We start from the raw sequence: 20,008 nt of genomic DNA, 5'->3' as shown, positions 1-20,008 counted from the left end.
GGCGCAGGCAAAACCGATAGCTGCAGGCTGCAGCCACGAGATGTCAGCTTTATCATGCCTGATTATCAAGAATATAGGGCTCCCCCTATTTTTGACAATCAGCCAAACTAAAGCGAATAGCTGGGGTGCAGTATTCTTAGACTCGGAAGGGGCCATGTATAATGGCCCTTCAAACTCTAAAAATAACAGCCCACAGCCACCCCTGAAAATTCTCACCTATTAGATGCGCCAATTCTGGCACTTTGCCCGGCTCTTCCCACTTGCCCTGGTGCTGTGGCAAGTGGGGTAATGTTTGTGGGGTTGATGTCAGCTTTGTAATGTCAGCTGACATCAAGCCCATTTGTTAGTAATGGAGAGGCATCTATAAAACACCCCCAATAGTAACCTCATAGTGAAATGTAATAAAAACACAGACAGAGAAAAGTCATTTTAATTGAAAGAAAGATACAGACTCCTTTCTTTGAAATAAAAATTTATTCACAAAAAATAAATATAAAAAAGCAAAGTTGTACTCACCTTTCTGCCAAAAATCTAGTGATGCCTATGTCCCACTGTAAAGGACAAAAAATAATAAAACACTATATTCCTCACCTACCCGCTGATAATCCATTAACCCCTTAACCCCCAAGGGTGGTTTGCACGTTAATGACCGGGCCAATTTTTACAATTCTGACCACTGTCCCTTTGTGAGGTTATAACTCTGGAACGCTTCAATGCATCCTGATGATTCTAACATTGTTTTCTTGTGACATATTGTACTTCATGATAGTGGTAAAAAATCTTTGATATTACCTGTGTTTATTTGTGAAAAAACAGAAATTTGGCGAGAATTTTGAAAATTTCGCAATTTTCCAACTTTAAATTTTTATGCCCTGTATCAGAGAGATATGTCACACAAAATATTTAATAAGTAACATTTCCCACATGTCAACACAATTTTGGAACCAAAAATTTATTTTGTTAGGGAGTTATAAGGATTAATAGTTGACCAGCAATTTCTCATTTTTACAACACCATTTTTTTTTAGGGACTTCATCACATTAGAAGTAACTTTGAGGGGTCTATATGATAGAAAATGCCCAAGTGTGACACCATTCTAAAAACTGCACCCCTCAAGGTGCTCAAAACCACATTCAAGAAGTTTATTAACCCTTCAGGTGTTTCACAGGAATTTTTGGAATGTTTAAAAAAATGAACATTTAACTTTTTTCACAAAAAATTTACTTCAGCTCCAATGTGTTTTATTTTTACCAAGGGTAACAGGAGAAATTGAACCCCAAAAGTTGTTGTACAATTTGTCCTGAGTACGCTGATACCCAATATGTGGGGGTAAACAACTGTTTGGTTGCATGGCAGAGCTCGGAAGGGAAGGAGTGACGTTTGAGTTTTCAATGCAAAATTGACTGGAATTGAGATAGGACGCCATGTCGCGTTTGCAGAGCCCCTGATGTGCCTAAACATTGAAACCCCCCACAAGTGACACCAAGTTAGCGTTGGGGCTAAAGTTAGGGTTGGGGCTAAAGTTAGGGTTAGGGCTACAGTTAGGGTTGGGGCTAAAGTTAGGGCTAAAGTTAGGGTTTGGATTACATTTATGGTTGGGATTAGGGGTGTGTCAGGGTTAGGGGTATGGTTAGGGTTATGGTTGGGATTAGTGTTAGGGGTGTGTTGGAGTTACGGGTGTGGACAGGGTTGAGATTAGGGGTGTGTTGGAGTTAGGGGTGTGTTGGGGTTAGGGCTGGGGGCGTATTCGGGTTATGGGTGTGGTTATGGTTAGGGTTGGAGTTAGAATTGGGGGGTTTCCACTGTTTAGGTACATCAATTTTGCATTGAAAAGTCAAACGGCGCTCTTTCCCTTCCGAGCTCTGCCATGTGCCAAAACAGTGGTTTACCCTCAGATATGAGATATCAGTGTACTCAGAACAAATTGCACAACAACTTTTGGGGTCCAATTTCTTCTGTTACCCTTGGGAAAATAAAAAATTGGGGGCGAAAAATCATTTTTGTGAAAAAATATGATTTTTTATTTTTACGGCTCTACATTATAAACTTCTGTGAAGCACTTGATGGGTCAAAGTGCTCACCACACATCTAGATAAGTTCCTTAGGGGGTTTACTTTCCAAAATGGTGTCACTTGTGGGGGATCTCAATATTTAGGCACATCAGGGGCTTTTCAAACGCGACATGGTGCGCTATCTCAATTCCAGTCAATTTTGCATTGAAAAGTCAAACGGCGCTCCTTCCCTTCCGAGCTATGCCATACGCCCAAACAGTGGTTTACTCCCACATATGGGGTATCAGCGTACTCAGGACCGTCCATGACCGCTCCTGGCACATAGTGCTGGATGTCAGCTGTAATAATCAGCTGACACCTGGCGGCGATCGGCCACGCTCTCCCCCGAGAGTGCTGTTGTGAATTCCGTTCTTGGGCTCCCTCCTGTGGTTGTGAATGGTACTTTTGTGAGTTCTGCCCTTGGGCTCCCTCTGGTGGTTTCGAGTGGAACTGCTGCTCCTTGAGTTTAGCTGTAGCAGCTGCTTTCACTGATCGTCTCTCCTGGCTTTGCTATTTAACCTGGCTCTGGTCTTCAGTTCATGCCAGCTGTCAATGTTTCAGGGTTGGATTCAGATCTCTCCTTGGATTTCTCCTATGGCCTGTCCATTTCAGCAAAAGATAAGTTTTTGCTAGTTCTTTGGTTGTCCATTTGCTTTGGACTTTATTTCTCAGCCCATGTTATGTTTCCTTTTGTCCAGCTTGTCATCATGATATATTCAGGCTAGCTGGAAGCTCTGGGGAAGCAGATTTGCCCTCCACACCGTGAGTCGGTGTGGAGATCATTTTTGTAAACTCTGCGTGGATTTTTAGTTTTTTAGTTTTTTTATACTGACCACACAGTAACCTTTCCTATTCTGTCTATCTAGATTAGTATTGGCCTTCTTTGCTAAATTCTCTTTTCATTTCTGTGTATGTCATTTCCCTTTTCACTCACAGTCAATATTTGTGGGGGGCTATCTTTCCTTTGGGGGTTTTCTCTGAGGCAAGATAGCTTTCTGTTTCCATCTTTAGGGGTAGTTAGTTCTCAGGCTGTGACGAGGTGTCTAGGGAGTGACAGGAACATCCCACGGCTATTACTAGTGTTGGTGTTAGGATTAGGAACTGCGGTCAGTAAAGATACCACCTCCTCAGAGCTCGTCCCATGTTGCTCTTTAACCACCAGGTCATATCAGTGTTGCTCCTTAACCACCAGGTCATAACAGAGTGCGGCCGATCGCCTATGACATACTATTCCGTCCCTGGGAATTAGGTCCCAGGTCACCTCGACGGGATAGTATGTCAAATAGCAGAAAGGGGTTAATGGTCATGTCCAACGTTTGGTCACAATGCGATAATATATGATCTGGTCAAGGTGTGGCAGTATTTGTTCCTTGTATGTACTGTATTATTCGGTCTCTAAGTGGTGGTAATATGTGGTCCAGCTATGGTGTGACATTATTTGTTCCTTGTATCTAGTATTATTCGGTCACTATGTGGTGGTCATATGTGGTCCAGCTGTGATGTGACGGTTTTGGTCCCTTCCATGTGGTATTATTGGTCATTTTAAAAAATGCGTAACACATTCCATTAAAGAAAAATAAATAAAAACTATACCTAAAAAGAGTTTTGGGTATTTCAAGAATTTTTTAGTAGGTTAGAGTAGATTAGGGCCCAGCCAAAAGGGTCTACCTTGCCATGGAGGTGGCTTAAAAAATCTTTTGGCCAAAGCAAAGGTTGATGTATGTGATATGGTGTTCAATGGGAACTGTTAATGTGTGATTGGTGAGGACATGGCGCAGAAATGGAGTTTTTCCAAGAGTGGGCAGTGGGACTGTGGATGGTTCGAGGGGTGGAGGAGGAGCTGGGGTGGAATCTCAAGGGGGCCGAAAAATTTTGCCAGTATGGGGCCCTGAAATCCCTGGTGGCAGCACTGCACAGGACTGATGTTTCACAGTCCTTCCTGGACTAGACTAAACCTTGGTTGCATGTAACAGGGAACATTCTCTATATCTAGAGGAAAGATTCTTCCAATCACATAGGGTAGATATCTATCATGGGGGCAGTGGAACTATAAAAGCACAAAGTGTGGCGTGCAAGGCCCACGACACAAAGCCAGAAGCATGAAACAAAAGGCGCAAGGCCACGAGGCATGAGGGGCACAGAGATGCTATGAGGCGCCCATGAGGCACTATGAGGCATATAGGCACTGTAAGGGACTATGAGGCCCAGAGGCGCTATGAGGCACAGACGTGGATTGCGCTTGCGAGACAAGACTCAAAGTTACATTTAAGAAAGCAATCCATCTGAATTCAGGATAAACCTCCACTGTGAGTGGTACATTTCAATTGTCTGATTAGCCCAACCTGAAGGAGCCAATTTAATGTTGGTGTAGCTGGAGGGCAGTCTTCAGAGATAATGTGCAGAATTAACCCCAGGTGTTCACCTACGGATAGAGTAGACTGTTTATTTAACTACAAAATGCTCGGCCTAAGGGTACCGTCTCACAGTGGCACTTTGATCGCTACGACGGTACGATCCGTGACGTTCCAGCGATATCCATACGATATCGCTGTGTCTGACACGCAGCAGCGATCAGGGACCCCGCTGTGAATCGTACGTCGTAGCAGATCGTTTGGAACTTTATTTCGTCGCTGGATCTCCCGCTGTCATCGTTGGATCGGTGTGCGTGACACCGATCCAACGATGCGTTCGCTTGGAACCAGGGTAAACATCGGGTTACTAAGTGCAGGGCCGCGCTTAGTAACCCGATGTTTACCCTGGTTACCATCGTAAAAGTAAAAATAACAAACACTACATACTCACCTTCGCGTCCCCCGCCGTCCGCTTCCTGCACTGACTGAGCGCCGGCCTTAAAGTGAAAGTACAGCACAGTGGTGACGTCACCGCTCTGCTGTTAGGGCCGGCGCTCAGTCAGTGCAGGGAAGCGGACGCCGGGGGACGCGAAGGTGAGTATGTACTGTTTGTTATTTTTACTTTTACGATGGTAACCAGGGTAAACATCGGGTTACTTAGCGCGGCCCTGCGCTTAGTAACCCGATGTTTACCCTGGTTACCCGGGGACTTCGGCATCGTTGGTCGCTGGAGAGCTGTCTGTATGACAGCTCTCCAGCGACCACACAACGACTTACCAACGATCACGGCCAGGTCGTATCGCTGGTCGTGATCGTTGGTAAATTGTTATGTGAGACGGTACCCTAAGTTAAACTCTGAAGTCCAATCATGAGCTCTGTGCAGCCATGACATGTGACTAACTGAAGTGAATCATGAGATGTAGCCCAGACATGTGTCGAATCTTTAGCCTTGAGGTCCAAGGCCTAGATTCCACATGAAGACACATTTCAGCACTTGAAGACCTAGGCCCAGCTACGGCATGAGGCTAGTATCAACCCAGAGTCCTAGACCTTCAAGACAACATTTACACCATGCATTTACCTGTGCTACTTTTACTTACTATTAGAGGAACAGGGGAAGTTGGTAATGCTGAGAACCCACCTTGGAGGGAAGCGGTGTCACAACTAGGAATTTTGCATTATTGCAAACGTGCACAGGCTGGTTGTTGGCTGAGGGACCTCTACCCAAGAGATGTTGTCCTGGACTGCTTGACAGCAGGAAGGGAAGGCTAAGACCACCCGTTCTCCCTGAGGCCGTATTCCGACGCTCCACAGGATAAGATATCTTCACTCTTGGAGCAACCTCTCATGCGACATTCCCCTGTGGGGACAGGAAAGACACTGAAGGGTGGAGGTGAGTGGGGCCTTTTAACCTCTCTGTGATTCTGTCCTGTCATAGGACAAGGAAAGACTACCTCCTGGTATGCTGTCCAGAAAGAAGTACTGGAAAATAAGTTTTGTGAATTGCGCTAAATTAATGAAAACATGCTGTTAAACTTTTAATCCTTCTTACAAAATGAAAGGACATTTGAACAATTATGGTAACACAATAAAACATAAGGTAAATTTTATTATCTTTTATGTATTAGTATAACTGTTTGGTTTACAGGTATCACCAAAGTATGAATATTGCAAATTATTCATATTTTTTGTTTGACAAACTTCTTGCATTTTAATAAATAAAAGAAAATATATTGTTTTAAATGTATTACTTACATAAAATAAAATGTAGCAAGTAATGGTAAACTGACTGAACAAGGAACTAGTCTGAACTGGTGCATAACCAAAAACAACTTACATAGCAAATAGATAAATGGCTGCACTCAATTGCACTAAAGCAAATGAATGTCTGATACATGAAATGTGAATAGCATAATGGCTTGTGAAATCTATGAAAAAACACATGAGATGCTTAGCATAAAATTTGGCCAAAAAATGTGAGCCCATCCACCAACGTCAAAGTAATCTCATGTTCACACTAGGCAGTCAGGTCAGGGACCCATCCGATCCATGAGATTACCTTGACGTTGGTGGATGGGCTCACATTTTTTGGCCAAATTTTGTGCTAAGCATCTCATGTGTTTTTTTAATAGATTTCACAAGCCATTATGCTATTCACATTTCATGTATCACACATTCATTTGCTTTAGTACAATTAAGTGCAGCCATTTATCTATTTGCTATAAAATAAAATGTGTCAGGAAAAAAATATTCCAGGTAAGTGGGATAACTTGGAAAATTCTATTTTTATTACAACAATAAAGTGACAGGTCAAATTTGAAAAATTGGCTTGGTTACTAAGAGGTTAAAATTGCTTATTCTCAGTGTGACTTATGTGATGCCTAGTAAGATGGGAACTCTTAGAAAAACATTTCCCACATTCTGAACATGAGAATGGCTTCTCTCCTGTATGAATTCTCTGATGTCCAACAAGAGTTGATTTTTCTGTAAAACATTTCCCACATTCTGAACATGAGAATGGTTTCTCTCCAGTGTGAATTCTCTCATGTGCAACAAGATTAGATTTTCTAGAAAAATATTTCCCACATTCTGAACATGAGAATGGCTTCTCTCCTGTATGAATTCTCTCATGCCTAACAAGACTACATTTATCAGTAAAACATTTCCCACATTCTGAACATAAAAATGGCCTCTCCCCTGTGTGACACAGCTCATGTTCAGCCAAATTTGATTTATCAGAAAAACATTTCCCACATTGGGAGCAAGAAAATGGCTTATTTGCTGTGTGAACTCTCTGATGTGTAACAAGTGTTGATTTTTCTGTGAAACATTTCCCACATTCTGAGCATGTATATGGCTTCTCTCCTGTGTGAATTCTCTCATGTACAATAAGATAAGATTTCGTACTACAACATTTCCCACATACTGAACATGAAAATTGCTTCTGTCCTGTGTGTGATCTCTCATGTGTAACAAGAATTGATTTCCTCGTAAAACATTTCCCACATTCTGAGCATGAAAATGGCTTCTCTCCTGTGTGATTTCTCTGATGTACAACAAGAGTTGCTTTTTCTGCAAAACATTTTCCACATTCTGAACAAGAAAATGGTTTCTCTCCTGTGTGATTTCTCTTATGTATAATAAGATCTGATTTCTTAGTAAAACATTTCCCACATTCTGAGCATGTATATGGTTTCTCTCCGGTGTGATTTCTCTGATGTACAACAAGAGTTGCTTTTCCTGTAAAACATTTTCCACATTCTGAACATGAAAATGGCTTCTCTCCTGTGTGAATTCTTTCATGTATAATAAGATGAGATATAGTATTACAACGTTTCCCACATTCTGAGCATGAATATGGCTTCTCTCCTGTGTGATGTTTCTGATGTACAACAAGATTTGCTTTTCCTATAAAACATTTTCCACATTCTGAACATGAAAATGGCTTTTCTCCTGTGTGATTTCTCTCATGTATAATAAGTTGAGATTTCCTATCAAAACATTTCCCACATTCTGAGCATGAATATGGCTTCTCTCCTGTGTGATTTCTCTGATGTACAACAAGAGTAGATTTTTCTGTAAAACATTTCCGACATTCTGAACATGAAAATGGCTTCTCTCCAGTGTGAATTCTCTCATGTGCAACAAGATTAGATTTGTGAGAAAAACATTTCCCACATTCTAAGCAAGAAAATGTCTTCACTGCAGTATGAGTTCTCCAATGTTTAGCAAATTTTGATTTATCTGTGAAACATTTCTCACATTCTGAGCACGAAATTGGCTTTTTTTCTATGGCAGCGCTTTTATTTTTCACCCTTTTGCTTTGCTTAACAGTCTGTAATGAATCAGGAGATAGTTCTTTGCTATGAAGGGTTGAGGGTATATCTGAGATGTCGCCATGCTCTTCATATGTTTCTTGTTTGAAGCTATCATCTTCTGCTTTAAAATACGAAGATATCAGATGTCCTTCAGAGATGCTATTATACTCATCTGCAGAGAATGAAAGTGAATAGATTTTTTAACAAAACCTTAAAAATGATATTCATCGAAATACAAAAATTACAAACTTAAAAAGTTAAAACCTTCATACAATTGTGTATGTGTATATATGTGTGTGTGTGTGTGTGTGTGTGTGTGTGTGTGTGTGTGTGTGTGTGTGTGTGTGTGTGTGTGTGTGTGTGTGTGTGTGTGTGTCGGCAGTGCATCCATTGTGTACATAGAAAATGTACTGCAACATAAATGCATGGCAGAACGGAAACAAACCATCTTTGGACCATCACAATGAAAGCTACTAAGCCCCAATCAACTTTCTATATCAGTTATGATATGATCATATGATGATGTTGCAGCCGCAAGCTTTCAGTCTTCAGGAGAAGTAGACGGTTGTAGCAGTCATCTCTCTCTGAGCAGTGACTGTTACATCTCCCTTTGCCACCTCAATGACTGGAAGAAAGCGGCAACAGAGAAAATATAACTTCACTTTCTCCCAGTAGCCGCTCTTCCAAGAAAAAAGTCCAACATGATTTAAATACTATTCACCTGCAGATTACCACTATATCATTACAAAGGCAGATAATGGCCTGTAACAAGCACTGGTGGATCATATGGGAGCATTTTTCTTCTCTCTCTCTGCATAGAAAACAGATGAATGCTTGGTCGAACGTTCATCTCTACAGAGCAATCGGGAGAGACATCGGACAGCAGACTTAGGTATAATTGTATGACTATACTAACATTAGGTAACCAGAAAAATGCCCAAAAGAACAAGCCCATAGCTATGAAGGCACACAGGAAACCTCACAACCTGTTATGTTATATAACTCCGGAGCCTGTGAACAGTGTGACCACGGCTGTATCGGCATGTGCCCATTTTCCCATGTGTGAATACAGCCTTAGACCTCTTTAACTCCTTGACACTGTGGCCAATTTCCATTTGTGTATTTCCGTTTATTTTCTCCCCTTCTTCCCGGTGCTATAACTCTTGTTTTTGTGTACATATTAACATATGAGGGCATGTTTTTTTGGGGGACAAATTGCAATTTTAAATGACATAATTTATTATACCTCATAGTGTACTGGAAAATGTGAAAAAAACTGCGGTGAAATTGTGAAGAAATGCAATTCTGATATTGTTTTTTGGGGAATTTTTTAATGGTGTACATTTTGTAGTAAAAATAACCTCGCTATATGATTCTCCTCATCAACACAATTATGATTACGGTAAGACCAAACATGTCCAGTTTTTTTTTTTATTATTATTTAGGCTAGGCTGGGAGGAGGGGATGTATGGCGGTGCAAGGCTGCAGCGGACTCCAGGCTTTTAGAAAATGTCGGGAGTACTCTCACTTCCCATCCTTTTTACTGCGGTTTACTTTGCAAAAATGTCTGACGGAGGCGGCATATGCAGATTGAGATCTTAGTCATTAGCTGACCACCGGCTGTCATGAGACAACGCATCGGCGACCCGTGATAACGTCACGGGCGCGCTGATGGACGGAGAAAATGACGCAAGCGTGCATGTTAAATGTCGCTGTATTGACAGCAGCATTTAACAGGTTAACAATTGCCGGCGGAGCACTGCTCTTCCCCACCACTGTAAGCTTCAGGCCCTGGCTGAGATACACAGCCATCACTTGCCAGGTATGGGTCGGCTTGCTGTGGGAGCACGCTCCATATACCCACTTCTGACATGCGTCATACATGTACAGCGGATGTTGTGAAGGGGTTAATAAACTCTTGTTATTTTGTCCATGTGGGTAACTTTTCTTGTTGGCATTAATGTCTGTGGGCTTTTTTTTCATGGAACCCTACCATCACTAATTACTTATTATTAATATATATACCATACATAAATATGGTGACAATAAATTATAAAAAATGAAGATACATATGGCACCTCCAGTACAGGAGCGGAGGAATAATGTGGATATAGAAAAGGGGTTATACTGCAACATGATAATAGGTCCTAAGACAATAAAAAATGCCAATGGACAAAATAACAACAGCTCATTAATATGTTTATGAAGTGGTATACATTAATTACATTTAAGACTAGTTGTTTAAATCACTAATTATATGTCTGTGGCCTGGACTGTTCTTGAATAATGAAGAATTGGCTTCCATATATTACATACCTCGGTGTGTTGTGGAACTTTTGTCTATTGCTCAGTGACTACCTCAAGTTGATCACTAGCACCCCAACTTCCATGTGACAAAGCCCAGGACAAGATCATATTGTACCACTCGTGTAACGGGAAAATGCTCAGGAGTCAGTGCTATTGTCATGTCGGACGCTGTTCTCACTAGGGCGTCCGACAGACAGCGGTAATTCTGCTTTTGTCCAGTATGCGCTCAGTGGCGTCGGCTAGATTTTATCTAGCTGGTCCGGGGTTAATCTGGCTGGTGCTCGGATTGGAAGTTGGGTCACGCCCACTGCCTTTAAATAGTTCTCCTGAACATTGGGCGTCGCCGATTATAGCTTCTGTCTAGTGCTTGGTTATCTCGGTCTGGAGTGGTGAGCTAGGAGTTGGAGTATCGTTGCTGGTGGTGTATTTCCCTTTGTCTTATTTACTCCTTCCTATATTTGTATTTACTTTGCCCTGCGCATTTATAGTGTATTCCTGAGTGACTGCGGCATGGTGTATATTTTCCGTTATCCTTGTCTGTGCTAACTGTGGGTATTGGTGTATTATCTTTTCACTGGGTGGAGGGCGGTGGTTTCAGCCTAGGGTTGAAACAGGAGACAGGGCGAGGGTCGAGGCCTGGACATGCACACCATCAGTGTAAACTCCAGGTAGAGGGTCAGTCTGGGTTTCCCTAGTCTGAGGGAAATCGCAGGGGCCCGGGTTATTAGCTCTTACCCACCTAGTCTTCCCGTGACAGCTATCAGGTGGAGTACATCTCACATGCTCTCTGACATCACAGCATATAGGGGAGGAGCCGTATGGTTGTGTATTAGGAAGTCATGGCAATGGCGCAAATATAAGGCTGGATAAGCCCAGGTATTATTCTGCTTTCTGTTATTATCTACTCCTGACTGTAATTATGAGGCAATTATGTTAAAATGAATATGTTTGAAGCTCTGCCCAGTTCAGTATATCAATTAGGTTACATTTTAATCCCGAAGCCGTGATGAATATCATAAAAAAAGACTAAACGAGGTTTATGTGTCATTGATGATCTATTGTCTTAGTCTATTCATAAATCCATATTGAAGATGCACAGCCGATGTTATCACACATAGCACCATCACATTGTCAGCCATTTATAATCTGTATTTTAGCTCAATGGGGGAATCTATGGCCCAAAACAACTGAAAAAAACCCAAAAAACTTTTATCCAAGAATTGCCCGGTCCTGTGAATGATGAGAATGTGACTCTTCTCTTATTTATTCCGTGGTGACTCCTCATCAGGACGGTTACCTGTAACAACTTCCTCTTTGCACCGCCACTCATCTCCCCGGACATCACTTTCTCCTTTCTCCATTATGGCTTGTGGATTATTCATCATATTTTTGCCTGGATTTCAAAACTGTGAAAATAATAATATATAATAAAGACACAGACACAAGGAAAACTCACGTGGAATGTTCTAGATGGATGCTTTTACTACAAGTTCGTGTGGCCTCTGAGCCGCCAATCGATGCCGACATCACCACCTCCTATATCACCAGTGCTGCCCCCAGAGTCAGTATAGCGGTGCCTAGTGACAGAAGCTGGGGTCGCAGGACCAGGGTCCAGTGATTTCCTTCATTATTTTGTCTTCACTTTTCAGATGCCCTGACATTTTTATTTTTCTATCATATAAAAATTGTTTTGCTCTGAAATTTAGTTTTTTTGGGGTACATATTTTTTGTGGGGTCAGAAGCAATTTTGCAATTTGTTTTCTTTTTCTATAGTGTTCACTTGTGATATAAATGTGATGTTAGAGGAATCGTCCGCCCATTTTTATATTTACATGCAGCTCAGTATGGTCTAAACCAGTGTTTCCCGAACTCCAGTCCTCACGGCCCCATCAGTCATGTTTTCAGGATTTCCATAGTGTTGCACAGGTGAGAGAATTCCTGATGACTTGATGATACTTCCACCATCTGTGCAATTCTATGGAAATCCTGAAAATATGACCCGTGGGGGGCCGTGAGGAGTAGAGCTTGGAAAACACTGGTCTAAAGAGATAGGGAGATGAACATGTTCTATCTGCTAGTACTCCTCTCTTATATGCAAGGCCATTGTCAGGTCCACACTCGCTGATGCTGGCGTAATGTGTGGATGTGACCAGGGGTATCCACTACAAGACCACCTAGTCTGTCTAATATCATTACAACTCTTGCTCACAAATAACCACCCAAAACTGCCACCACTAAGGCTTGTGATGATGCCAATATGGTCTCACGTATAAATAGAGGTCACATACAGCATGTGATAAAGACCCCAACATGCCTTACCAAAACCTGTCAAATGACAAATGCACTAGCATTTTTTTGGCTTGGTATATTGGGGTGTCTGTCACTGTGGGGTGCATGTATATAGTGCTGGGAAGCCCGCCTAATATTAAGGGCGTCATCAATAGGCTGTAAGCCAGGCCCTTTGCATCTCATATACCTGTGTGACTGGTGTTCTATGCAAGCCTCATTTGTGTGCATTTCTACTAGGGAGCCACCCCCTCCATAATCTGGTAGGTGTGTGGGTGGCTGTTTTTATCCATAGTTTGCACCTGTGTTTCCCCTGCTTTTATCAGTGGGGGGCTGCAGCATCCTGCTTGTGCATTTTACAGGTTTTGGTAAGGCTGTTCCCTTATATGTGTTTTTCTCAATTTTTTCTACGTTAGGTGTGTAAAGACCCCAACATGAGAAGTCAGACTAAGACCATACATAAATAAAAAATAAACAACGTTAGTGAAAAATAGATAAAATACAGTACAAGGAAGCTATACAAGGTTAAGAAACAGACAAAAGGAAAAATGAGCAGGGCAGTTGAATGCCTCAAGGGAGGAATGAAGGAATGAGGAGATGAAGTATAGATAAATAAAAAGAAGACACAATAGTCAAAGGTGAATGATACCTGTAATAATAAGGTACAAGTATATACAGTATCCAAAGTTTGAACACATCATACGAAGAGAGCAATCACTGGAGAAGGACATCATGGTTGGACGAATAGAAGGATCAAGGCGAAGAAGAAAACCAGCAACTCGATAGCTTCATACTATCAAGATAACAGCGGAGAAGACCCTGGTGGACCTATCTAGGCTTCTACAAGATCGATCTTTCTACAGAGCGTTCATCCATCAAGTTGCCATAGCTCGAGACTGAGCTGAAGGCTGTTAATAATAATATACAGTATGTAGTGGAGGCAACTATAATGAATAGGCATAAATGAAGATAGTAATGCTAGATATACAACATATACACTCACTGGCCACTTTATTAGGTACACCATGCTAGTAACGGGTTGGACCCCTTTTGCCTTCAGAACTGCCTCAATTCTTCGTGGCATAGATTCAACAAGGTGCTGGAAGCATTCCTCAGAGATTTTGGTCCATATTGACATGATGGCATCACACAGTTGCCGCAAATTTGTCGGCTGCACATCCCTGATGCGAATCTCCCGTTCCACCACATCCCAAAGATTTCATGTTGTTTACGCCAAATTCTGACCCTACCATCCGAATGTCGCAGCAGAAATCGAGACTCATCAGACCAAGCAACGTTTTTCCAATCTTCTACTGTCCAATTTCGATGAGCTTGTGCAAATTGTAGCCTCAGTTTCCTGTTCTTAGCTGAAAGGAGTGGTACCCGGTGTGGTCTTCTGCTGCTGTAGCCCATCTGCCTCAAAGTTCGACGCACTGTGCGTTCAGAGATGCTCTTAGGCCTACCTTGGTTGTAACGGGTGGCGATTTGAGTCACTGTTGCCTTTCTATCAGCTCGAACCAGTCTGCCCATTCTCCTCTGACCTCTGGCATCAACAAGGCATTTCCGCCCACAGAACTGCCGCTCACTGGATTTTTTTTCTTTTTCGGACCATTCTCTGTAAACCCTAGAGATGGTTGTGCGTGAAAATCCCAGTAGATCAGCAGTTTCTGAAATACTCAGACCAGCCCTTCTGGCACCAACAACCATGCCACGTTCAAAGACACTCAAATCACCTTTCTTCCCCATACTGATGCTCGGTTTGAACTGCAGGAGATTGTCTTGACCATGTCTACATGCCTAAATGCACTGAGTTGCCGCCATGTGATTGGCTGATTAGAAATTAAGTGTTAACAAGAAGTTGGACAGGTGTACCTAATAAAGTGGCCAGTGAGTGTATATAGTGGTGACTGGAATCACACACAGAGAAAGGCACCCAATATATAATTTAAGCAATGTTACAGCATGGTCCCAAACAAAGTAAAGGGGAGCGTCAGGTGCCCGGCCAACTCATCGAGCGTTTCACACAACGTGGTTCATCAGGGGTAAGAATATACAATGAATGTCCTTTTATACATAGTTAAAGCAATAGGATTAAACTTACATCATTGGAGCGCTCCATAATAAAACATGTGTCCAAGATGGCGCTGGATGCCAGGAGGTGGGTCTACTGGAGGTCACATGGGTACACAGGTCAGCAGTCATGTGGTCTCACCAGAAGAATGACTAGTGAGAGGAAGAGGCGTGAACAAGGAGTCCGGTCACATGTGAAGTCATGTGATCACGGGATGCAGTGTAATGCTGATGACACTGCATAAATTATCGGAGAGGCGCGGCCCAGCAGTGCCGCTCAGGCACATAAAAAATCGACTACAGTCCTAAATAATAGGACAGTATATTACTAAAATAATGAAGCAAAGTGCATGAAAGACAGACAAACAATGATAAATCCACAAAAGGGAGCGAAGAAAAATACTTGAATGGATGAAGTAAAAGGAAGTGTGAACAAAAGCATAGTAAGGAAAAAGAAATAAAAATTAACATAAAAATGAAAATAATAAAAAATAATTAATATGAAAAATAAGAAAAGGTGTATTAAAAATGTTAAGATAAATAGGGAAACAAGAAGAATTTGAATGGGTACAAATAAAGAGGGTATATATTGAAATGATAAAATATAAAACAAGTAAAATTATACATGTGTGTGACCAAACTGCAAAACAGTACAGAAAATGCATAAACAGTATACACATACACACATATACATAAAAGGACACAGAAAGGTGCAAACAGACAAGCCCACATGAAAGGAGCAGAACTGTAATGTTCATTCAGTAGTAGTGTCAGGGTGCTGAGTTTGACAATCCACAGTTTCTTTTTAGGCCACACTTCCTTGAGCCCGGCCCTTTGGAAACACTCCCCCCCACAAAGGTAATTGTGCATTGGGGGAGGTATTTTCCTGACGCTGAGCCCATCTCCCCAGTGGTGATGGCTCCACTGGATCTACTCTCCCCATCCCCATAATGGGACTGGTGACTGGGAGAACAATGGCTTAATTGAGGCCCCTGAGACACTAACAAGAGTAATGGAATGATTGCTTTACCTGATTTCCAATCTCATGCCTGGCCTTATATATACATGAGACCATGCAGGATGGATGTTCTCTGCTTGCTGTCCCTGAATGGAAACATTGATTCCTGAGGCTGAACACTTTCCAGGAGAGATTTGTGTACCTTCAACTGATGAGCAAGTAAATCTCTAATAAAACACAACAATAAGATTGGGGTAATGGGTGCCCTTCCAGATTGCTCTCCCGGTAAATGTTTCCTTTCTGGCCCCTATTCATGGGCTCATCATGGATTCTAATCCCATTTCTCATCATTTCATTTCTTTCTTTTAACCCTTTGTCCTTTATTCATCTACTTATAATTTATCATTCATAAGTATCATATGTACCTTTCCTGTATCACTTTTCCCTCATCTACCGACGTGACTCCTCCATTAAATATTCTCTTTCTGGCCCCTATTCAGTGCCCCATCCCAGGTTCTAATCCCATTTCTCCTACACTCCAATAACTTCTCCTCAATACATTGTCATCTAATTTGCATTTTATCAGTAAGTTTGGTCTCCCTTTTTTTTTCTTGAACTTTAATAATTTTGAACCTCGCTATCTCCCTATTGGTAAGTGTTCATGTTGGTTTTCCCTATATGATTGGCCTCCATTTTGACCCTTTAAAAATCCATCTGTTGTAAATAAAAAATCTTATTCACGGGGCAGCAGCTGTTTTTCTTCATGCCTGTCACTAGTCCACCAGGTGAACGTAACCAGCCGTCTCCTACTCTCCGTCACCCTATTGTGCGCTCTGTTTGCCACTTGTAGACCTATTCATGAATCAGACAGCGGCTCCATTATGTTTTACTCTGATGCTGACGCATTTCAAAGAAAACATACAATGAAAATAAGTCTAGGTCCATGTGACCAGGATGACTAGTCCAAGAGGCCGGTCCCCTGTGGCTTCTCCGTGCTCAGCTCTCCCAGACTCACAGGTTCCCCTGCACATCGACAAGCTGAATCTTGTGGTCGCGTCCCGCCTGACGTCTCCTCATGTTTCTCTCAATTGAAAACTAGACCAATGTGAGAAGCAGGAGGAGAAGTCATTTGGCAAAAGACCACAAGTCGGCAAATCACAAAGGAAATGTGTCATCTTTGTCTTTAAGCCTTTAAGAGATCATTTCATTGTCAACTTGCTTAACTGTCCACTAACATTTTGACCAAGGGTGCGCAAACTTTTACATGCCACTGTATATAAACTATACAATTCGCATAGTTGTGATCTTGTGCTGACAATGTATCTGGCTTCTCTCAATGCAATTCCATTGAGAGAAGCCAAGGACATCTAGTCTGTCTGTGACCGCACAGATAGATAGCACAGTGATGACTAGATGTCACCAGCAGTCCCATGTAACACCACAGATAACACAGTGATTATACACAGCAACAGAATAAAACCTATGTGCAAAGAGGCGTTCAACATGTAGGAAAAAAACTGCTGTTCACATAATTCTGCGGTCAAAAACCATTTTCTCCTCCTGTCTCTCTCTTCCCTCCTGTCTCTCTTCCCTCCTGTCTCTCTTCCCTCCTGTCTCTCTTCCCTCCTGTCTCTCTCTTCCCTCCTGTCTCTCTTCCCTCCAGTCTCTCTCTTCCCTCCTGTCTCTCTTCCCTCCAGTCTCTCTTCCCTCCTGTCTCTCTTCCCTTCTGTCTCTCTCTTTCCTCCTGTCTCTCTTCCCTCCTGTCTCTCTCTTCCCTTCTGTCTCTCTCTTTCCTCCTGTCTCTCTTCCCTCCTGTCTCTCTCTTCCCTCCTGTCTCTCTTCCCTTCTGTCTCTCTCTTCCCTCTTGTCTCTCTTCCCTCCTGTCTCTCTCTTCCCTTCTGTCTCTCTCTTCCCTCCAGTCTCTCTCTTCCCTCCTGTCTCTCTCCCTTCCCTCTTGTCTCTCTTCCCTCCTGTCTCTCTCTTCCCTCCAGTCTCTCTTCCCTCCTGTCTCTCTTCCCTCCTGTCTCTCTTCCCTCCTGTCTCTCTCTTCCCTCCTGTCTCTCTCTTCCCTTCTGTCTCTCTCTTCCCTCCAGTCTCTCTCTTCCCTCCTGTCTCTCTTCCCTCCATTCTCTCTCTTCCCTCCTGTCTCTCTTCCCTCCTGTCTCTCTTCCCTTCTGTCTCTCTCTTTCCTCCTGTCTCTCTTCCCTCCTGTCTCTCTCTTCCCTCCTGTCTCTCTTCCCTCCTCTCCCTTTCCTCCTGTCTCTCTTCCCTTCTGTCTCGCTTCCGTCCTGTCTTTCTCTTCCATTTTGTCTTTTCCCTTTCGTCTCTCTCTTACCACCTGTCTCTCACCTCTTGTCGCTCTCTCTTCCATCCTCTCGTTTTTTGTCTCTCTTCCTTCTTTTCTTTCTTTCCTTCTTCCTGGTTGACTCTGGCTCCGCCCCTCCCTGTAGCCCCGCCCCTCCCATGTGACCCCACAGGCTGAGCTGTGAGGCTGTAGAGGGGAGGGAGCAGCTGTGAGGCGTCCTGTCTCCTCTGCTGACTGCAGGCTGTGGTGACTCCTGCTACACTGCACCAAATACTCAGCAGTGAAGGACACTCACTTCAGGAGACTTTCCGATCTCTTCCTGGATTTCATCTCCATGAAGGAGGAAGAGAAAACATATATCCTGCTGGTAGAAGAGAGAGCAGTGGAGTTAGCAGCGCAGTATGTGAGCACATGCTATGGACTTCCTTATCCCCCCACCCTGTGCCCATCCATCATTCCTACAGTCCTTATAGTTTATTTTTTTCTGACAATAAAGCTCTTTTGAATCCTTCTTCCCTGTGTCAGGACTGCAGCGCCGAGCGCTATCTGTCATGGGTCTGCACAGCTCTTAGTGCCATGTGTCAGGGGGTTTCACAGCGCTGAGCGTATCAGTTGGGGAGCTGAACTGTGCCGAATGTCACCTGTCTGGGTGCTGCACAGAGCTCCTACTGCTAAAGGATTGTGCTGCCCCTGAAGGGCACTAGGGCTGCCACTAGGAATTTTGGGGACCCATACTGGCAAAATTTTCGGGGGCCCCCTTAAGACTCTGCCCAGGCTCTACCCCAGCCCCACCTCCACCCTTTGAACTGTCCACAGCCCCACCGCTGTCTCTTGGAAAAACTCCACTTCTCATCAATCACACATTACCAGGTCCCATCACCAGATCACACACATAGCCAGCAGCTTTTGGCCAAAAGGTTTTTTTAATCTGCCACTACACCAAGGTAGACTCTTTTGGCCGGGCCCTATTCTACTCTAACCTATTAAACATTTGTTAAAATATGCAATACAATTTAGGTATATTTTTATTTATTTTTCAATTTTTCAAATGACCAATAATACCACATACAAGGGTCAAATACCACAACACCATAACCAGACACCATATAATCACCACATAGTGACCTATAATACTATCTACAAGGAACAAATACTGCCACACCATGTGCAGACCACATATTACCACCACAGTGACTGAACAATATCACATATAAGGGACAAATACCACCGCAGCATGTCCAGACCACATATTACCACCACATGGTGACCAACTACATACAAAGAACAAATACCAACACAACATGAACAGACCACATATTACCACCACACAGTGACCGAATAATAGCACACACAAGGAACAAATACCACCACACCATGACCAGACCACATATTGCCACCACATAGTGACCAAATAATAACACATACAAGGAACAAATACCGCCACACCATGGCCGGACAACAAATTACCACCACATTGTGACTGAATAATACAATACTGATCATTAATTAAAAAAAATACTATCACCATAAGTGCCATTATATACAGGAGAGCTGTACTTAGTATGCAGTGTCTGTGTACAGGTAATACAGTGATCACCGGTGCCATTATACACAGGAGTTCTTTATATAGTGTCAGTGTACAGGTAATACAGGGATCACCAGTGACATTATACACAGGAGCTCTGTATATAGGGTACAGTGTACATGTAATACAGTGATCACTAGTGACATTATACACAGGAGCTCTGTATATAGTGTATAGTGTACAGATAATATAGTGGTCCCCAGTGACATTATACACAGGAGCTCTGTATACAGTATACAGTGTATAGTGTCAGTGCACAGGTAACATACTGACTCAC

At 42.7% G+C, this 20,008-nt stretch overlaps 1 protein-coding gene across 1 annotated transcript in view; it reads right to left on the bottom strand.

The window, feature by feature from the left end:
- LOC143786182 (uncharacterized) overlaps positions 1 to 13,186 on the bottom strand; it is a 113,552-nt gene extending 100,366 nt beyond the window's left edge. Inside the window, exons 1-2 of the mRNA XM_077275470.1 lie at positions 11,825 to 13,186; positions 6,753 to 8,392 (exon numbers count right to left, since the gene is read on the bottom strand). Coding sequence (XP_077131585.1) covers positions 6,753 to 8,392; positions 11,825 to 11,912 — 1,728 coding nt within the window. The 5' untranslated portion in view covers positions 11,913 to 13,186. The remainder of the gene's footprint in view (positions 1 to 6,752; positions 8,393 to 11,824) is intronic.
- Between the last annotated feature and the right edge of the window lie 6,822 nt (positions 13,187 to 20,008).

This window comes from Ranitomeya variabilis, chromosome 7 (genome assembly GCF_051348905.1).
Source record: "Ranitomeya variabilis isolate aRanVar5 chromosome 7, aRanVar5.hap1, whole genome shotgun sequence".
NCBI lineage: Eukaryota > Metazoa > Chordata > Amphibia > Anura > Dendrobatidae > Ranitomeya > Ranitomeya variabilis.
Note: the sequence above shows the minus strand (reverse complement) of the source record. Positions and strands in the feature narration are given on the sequence as shown.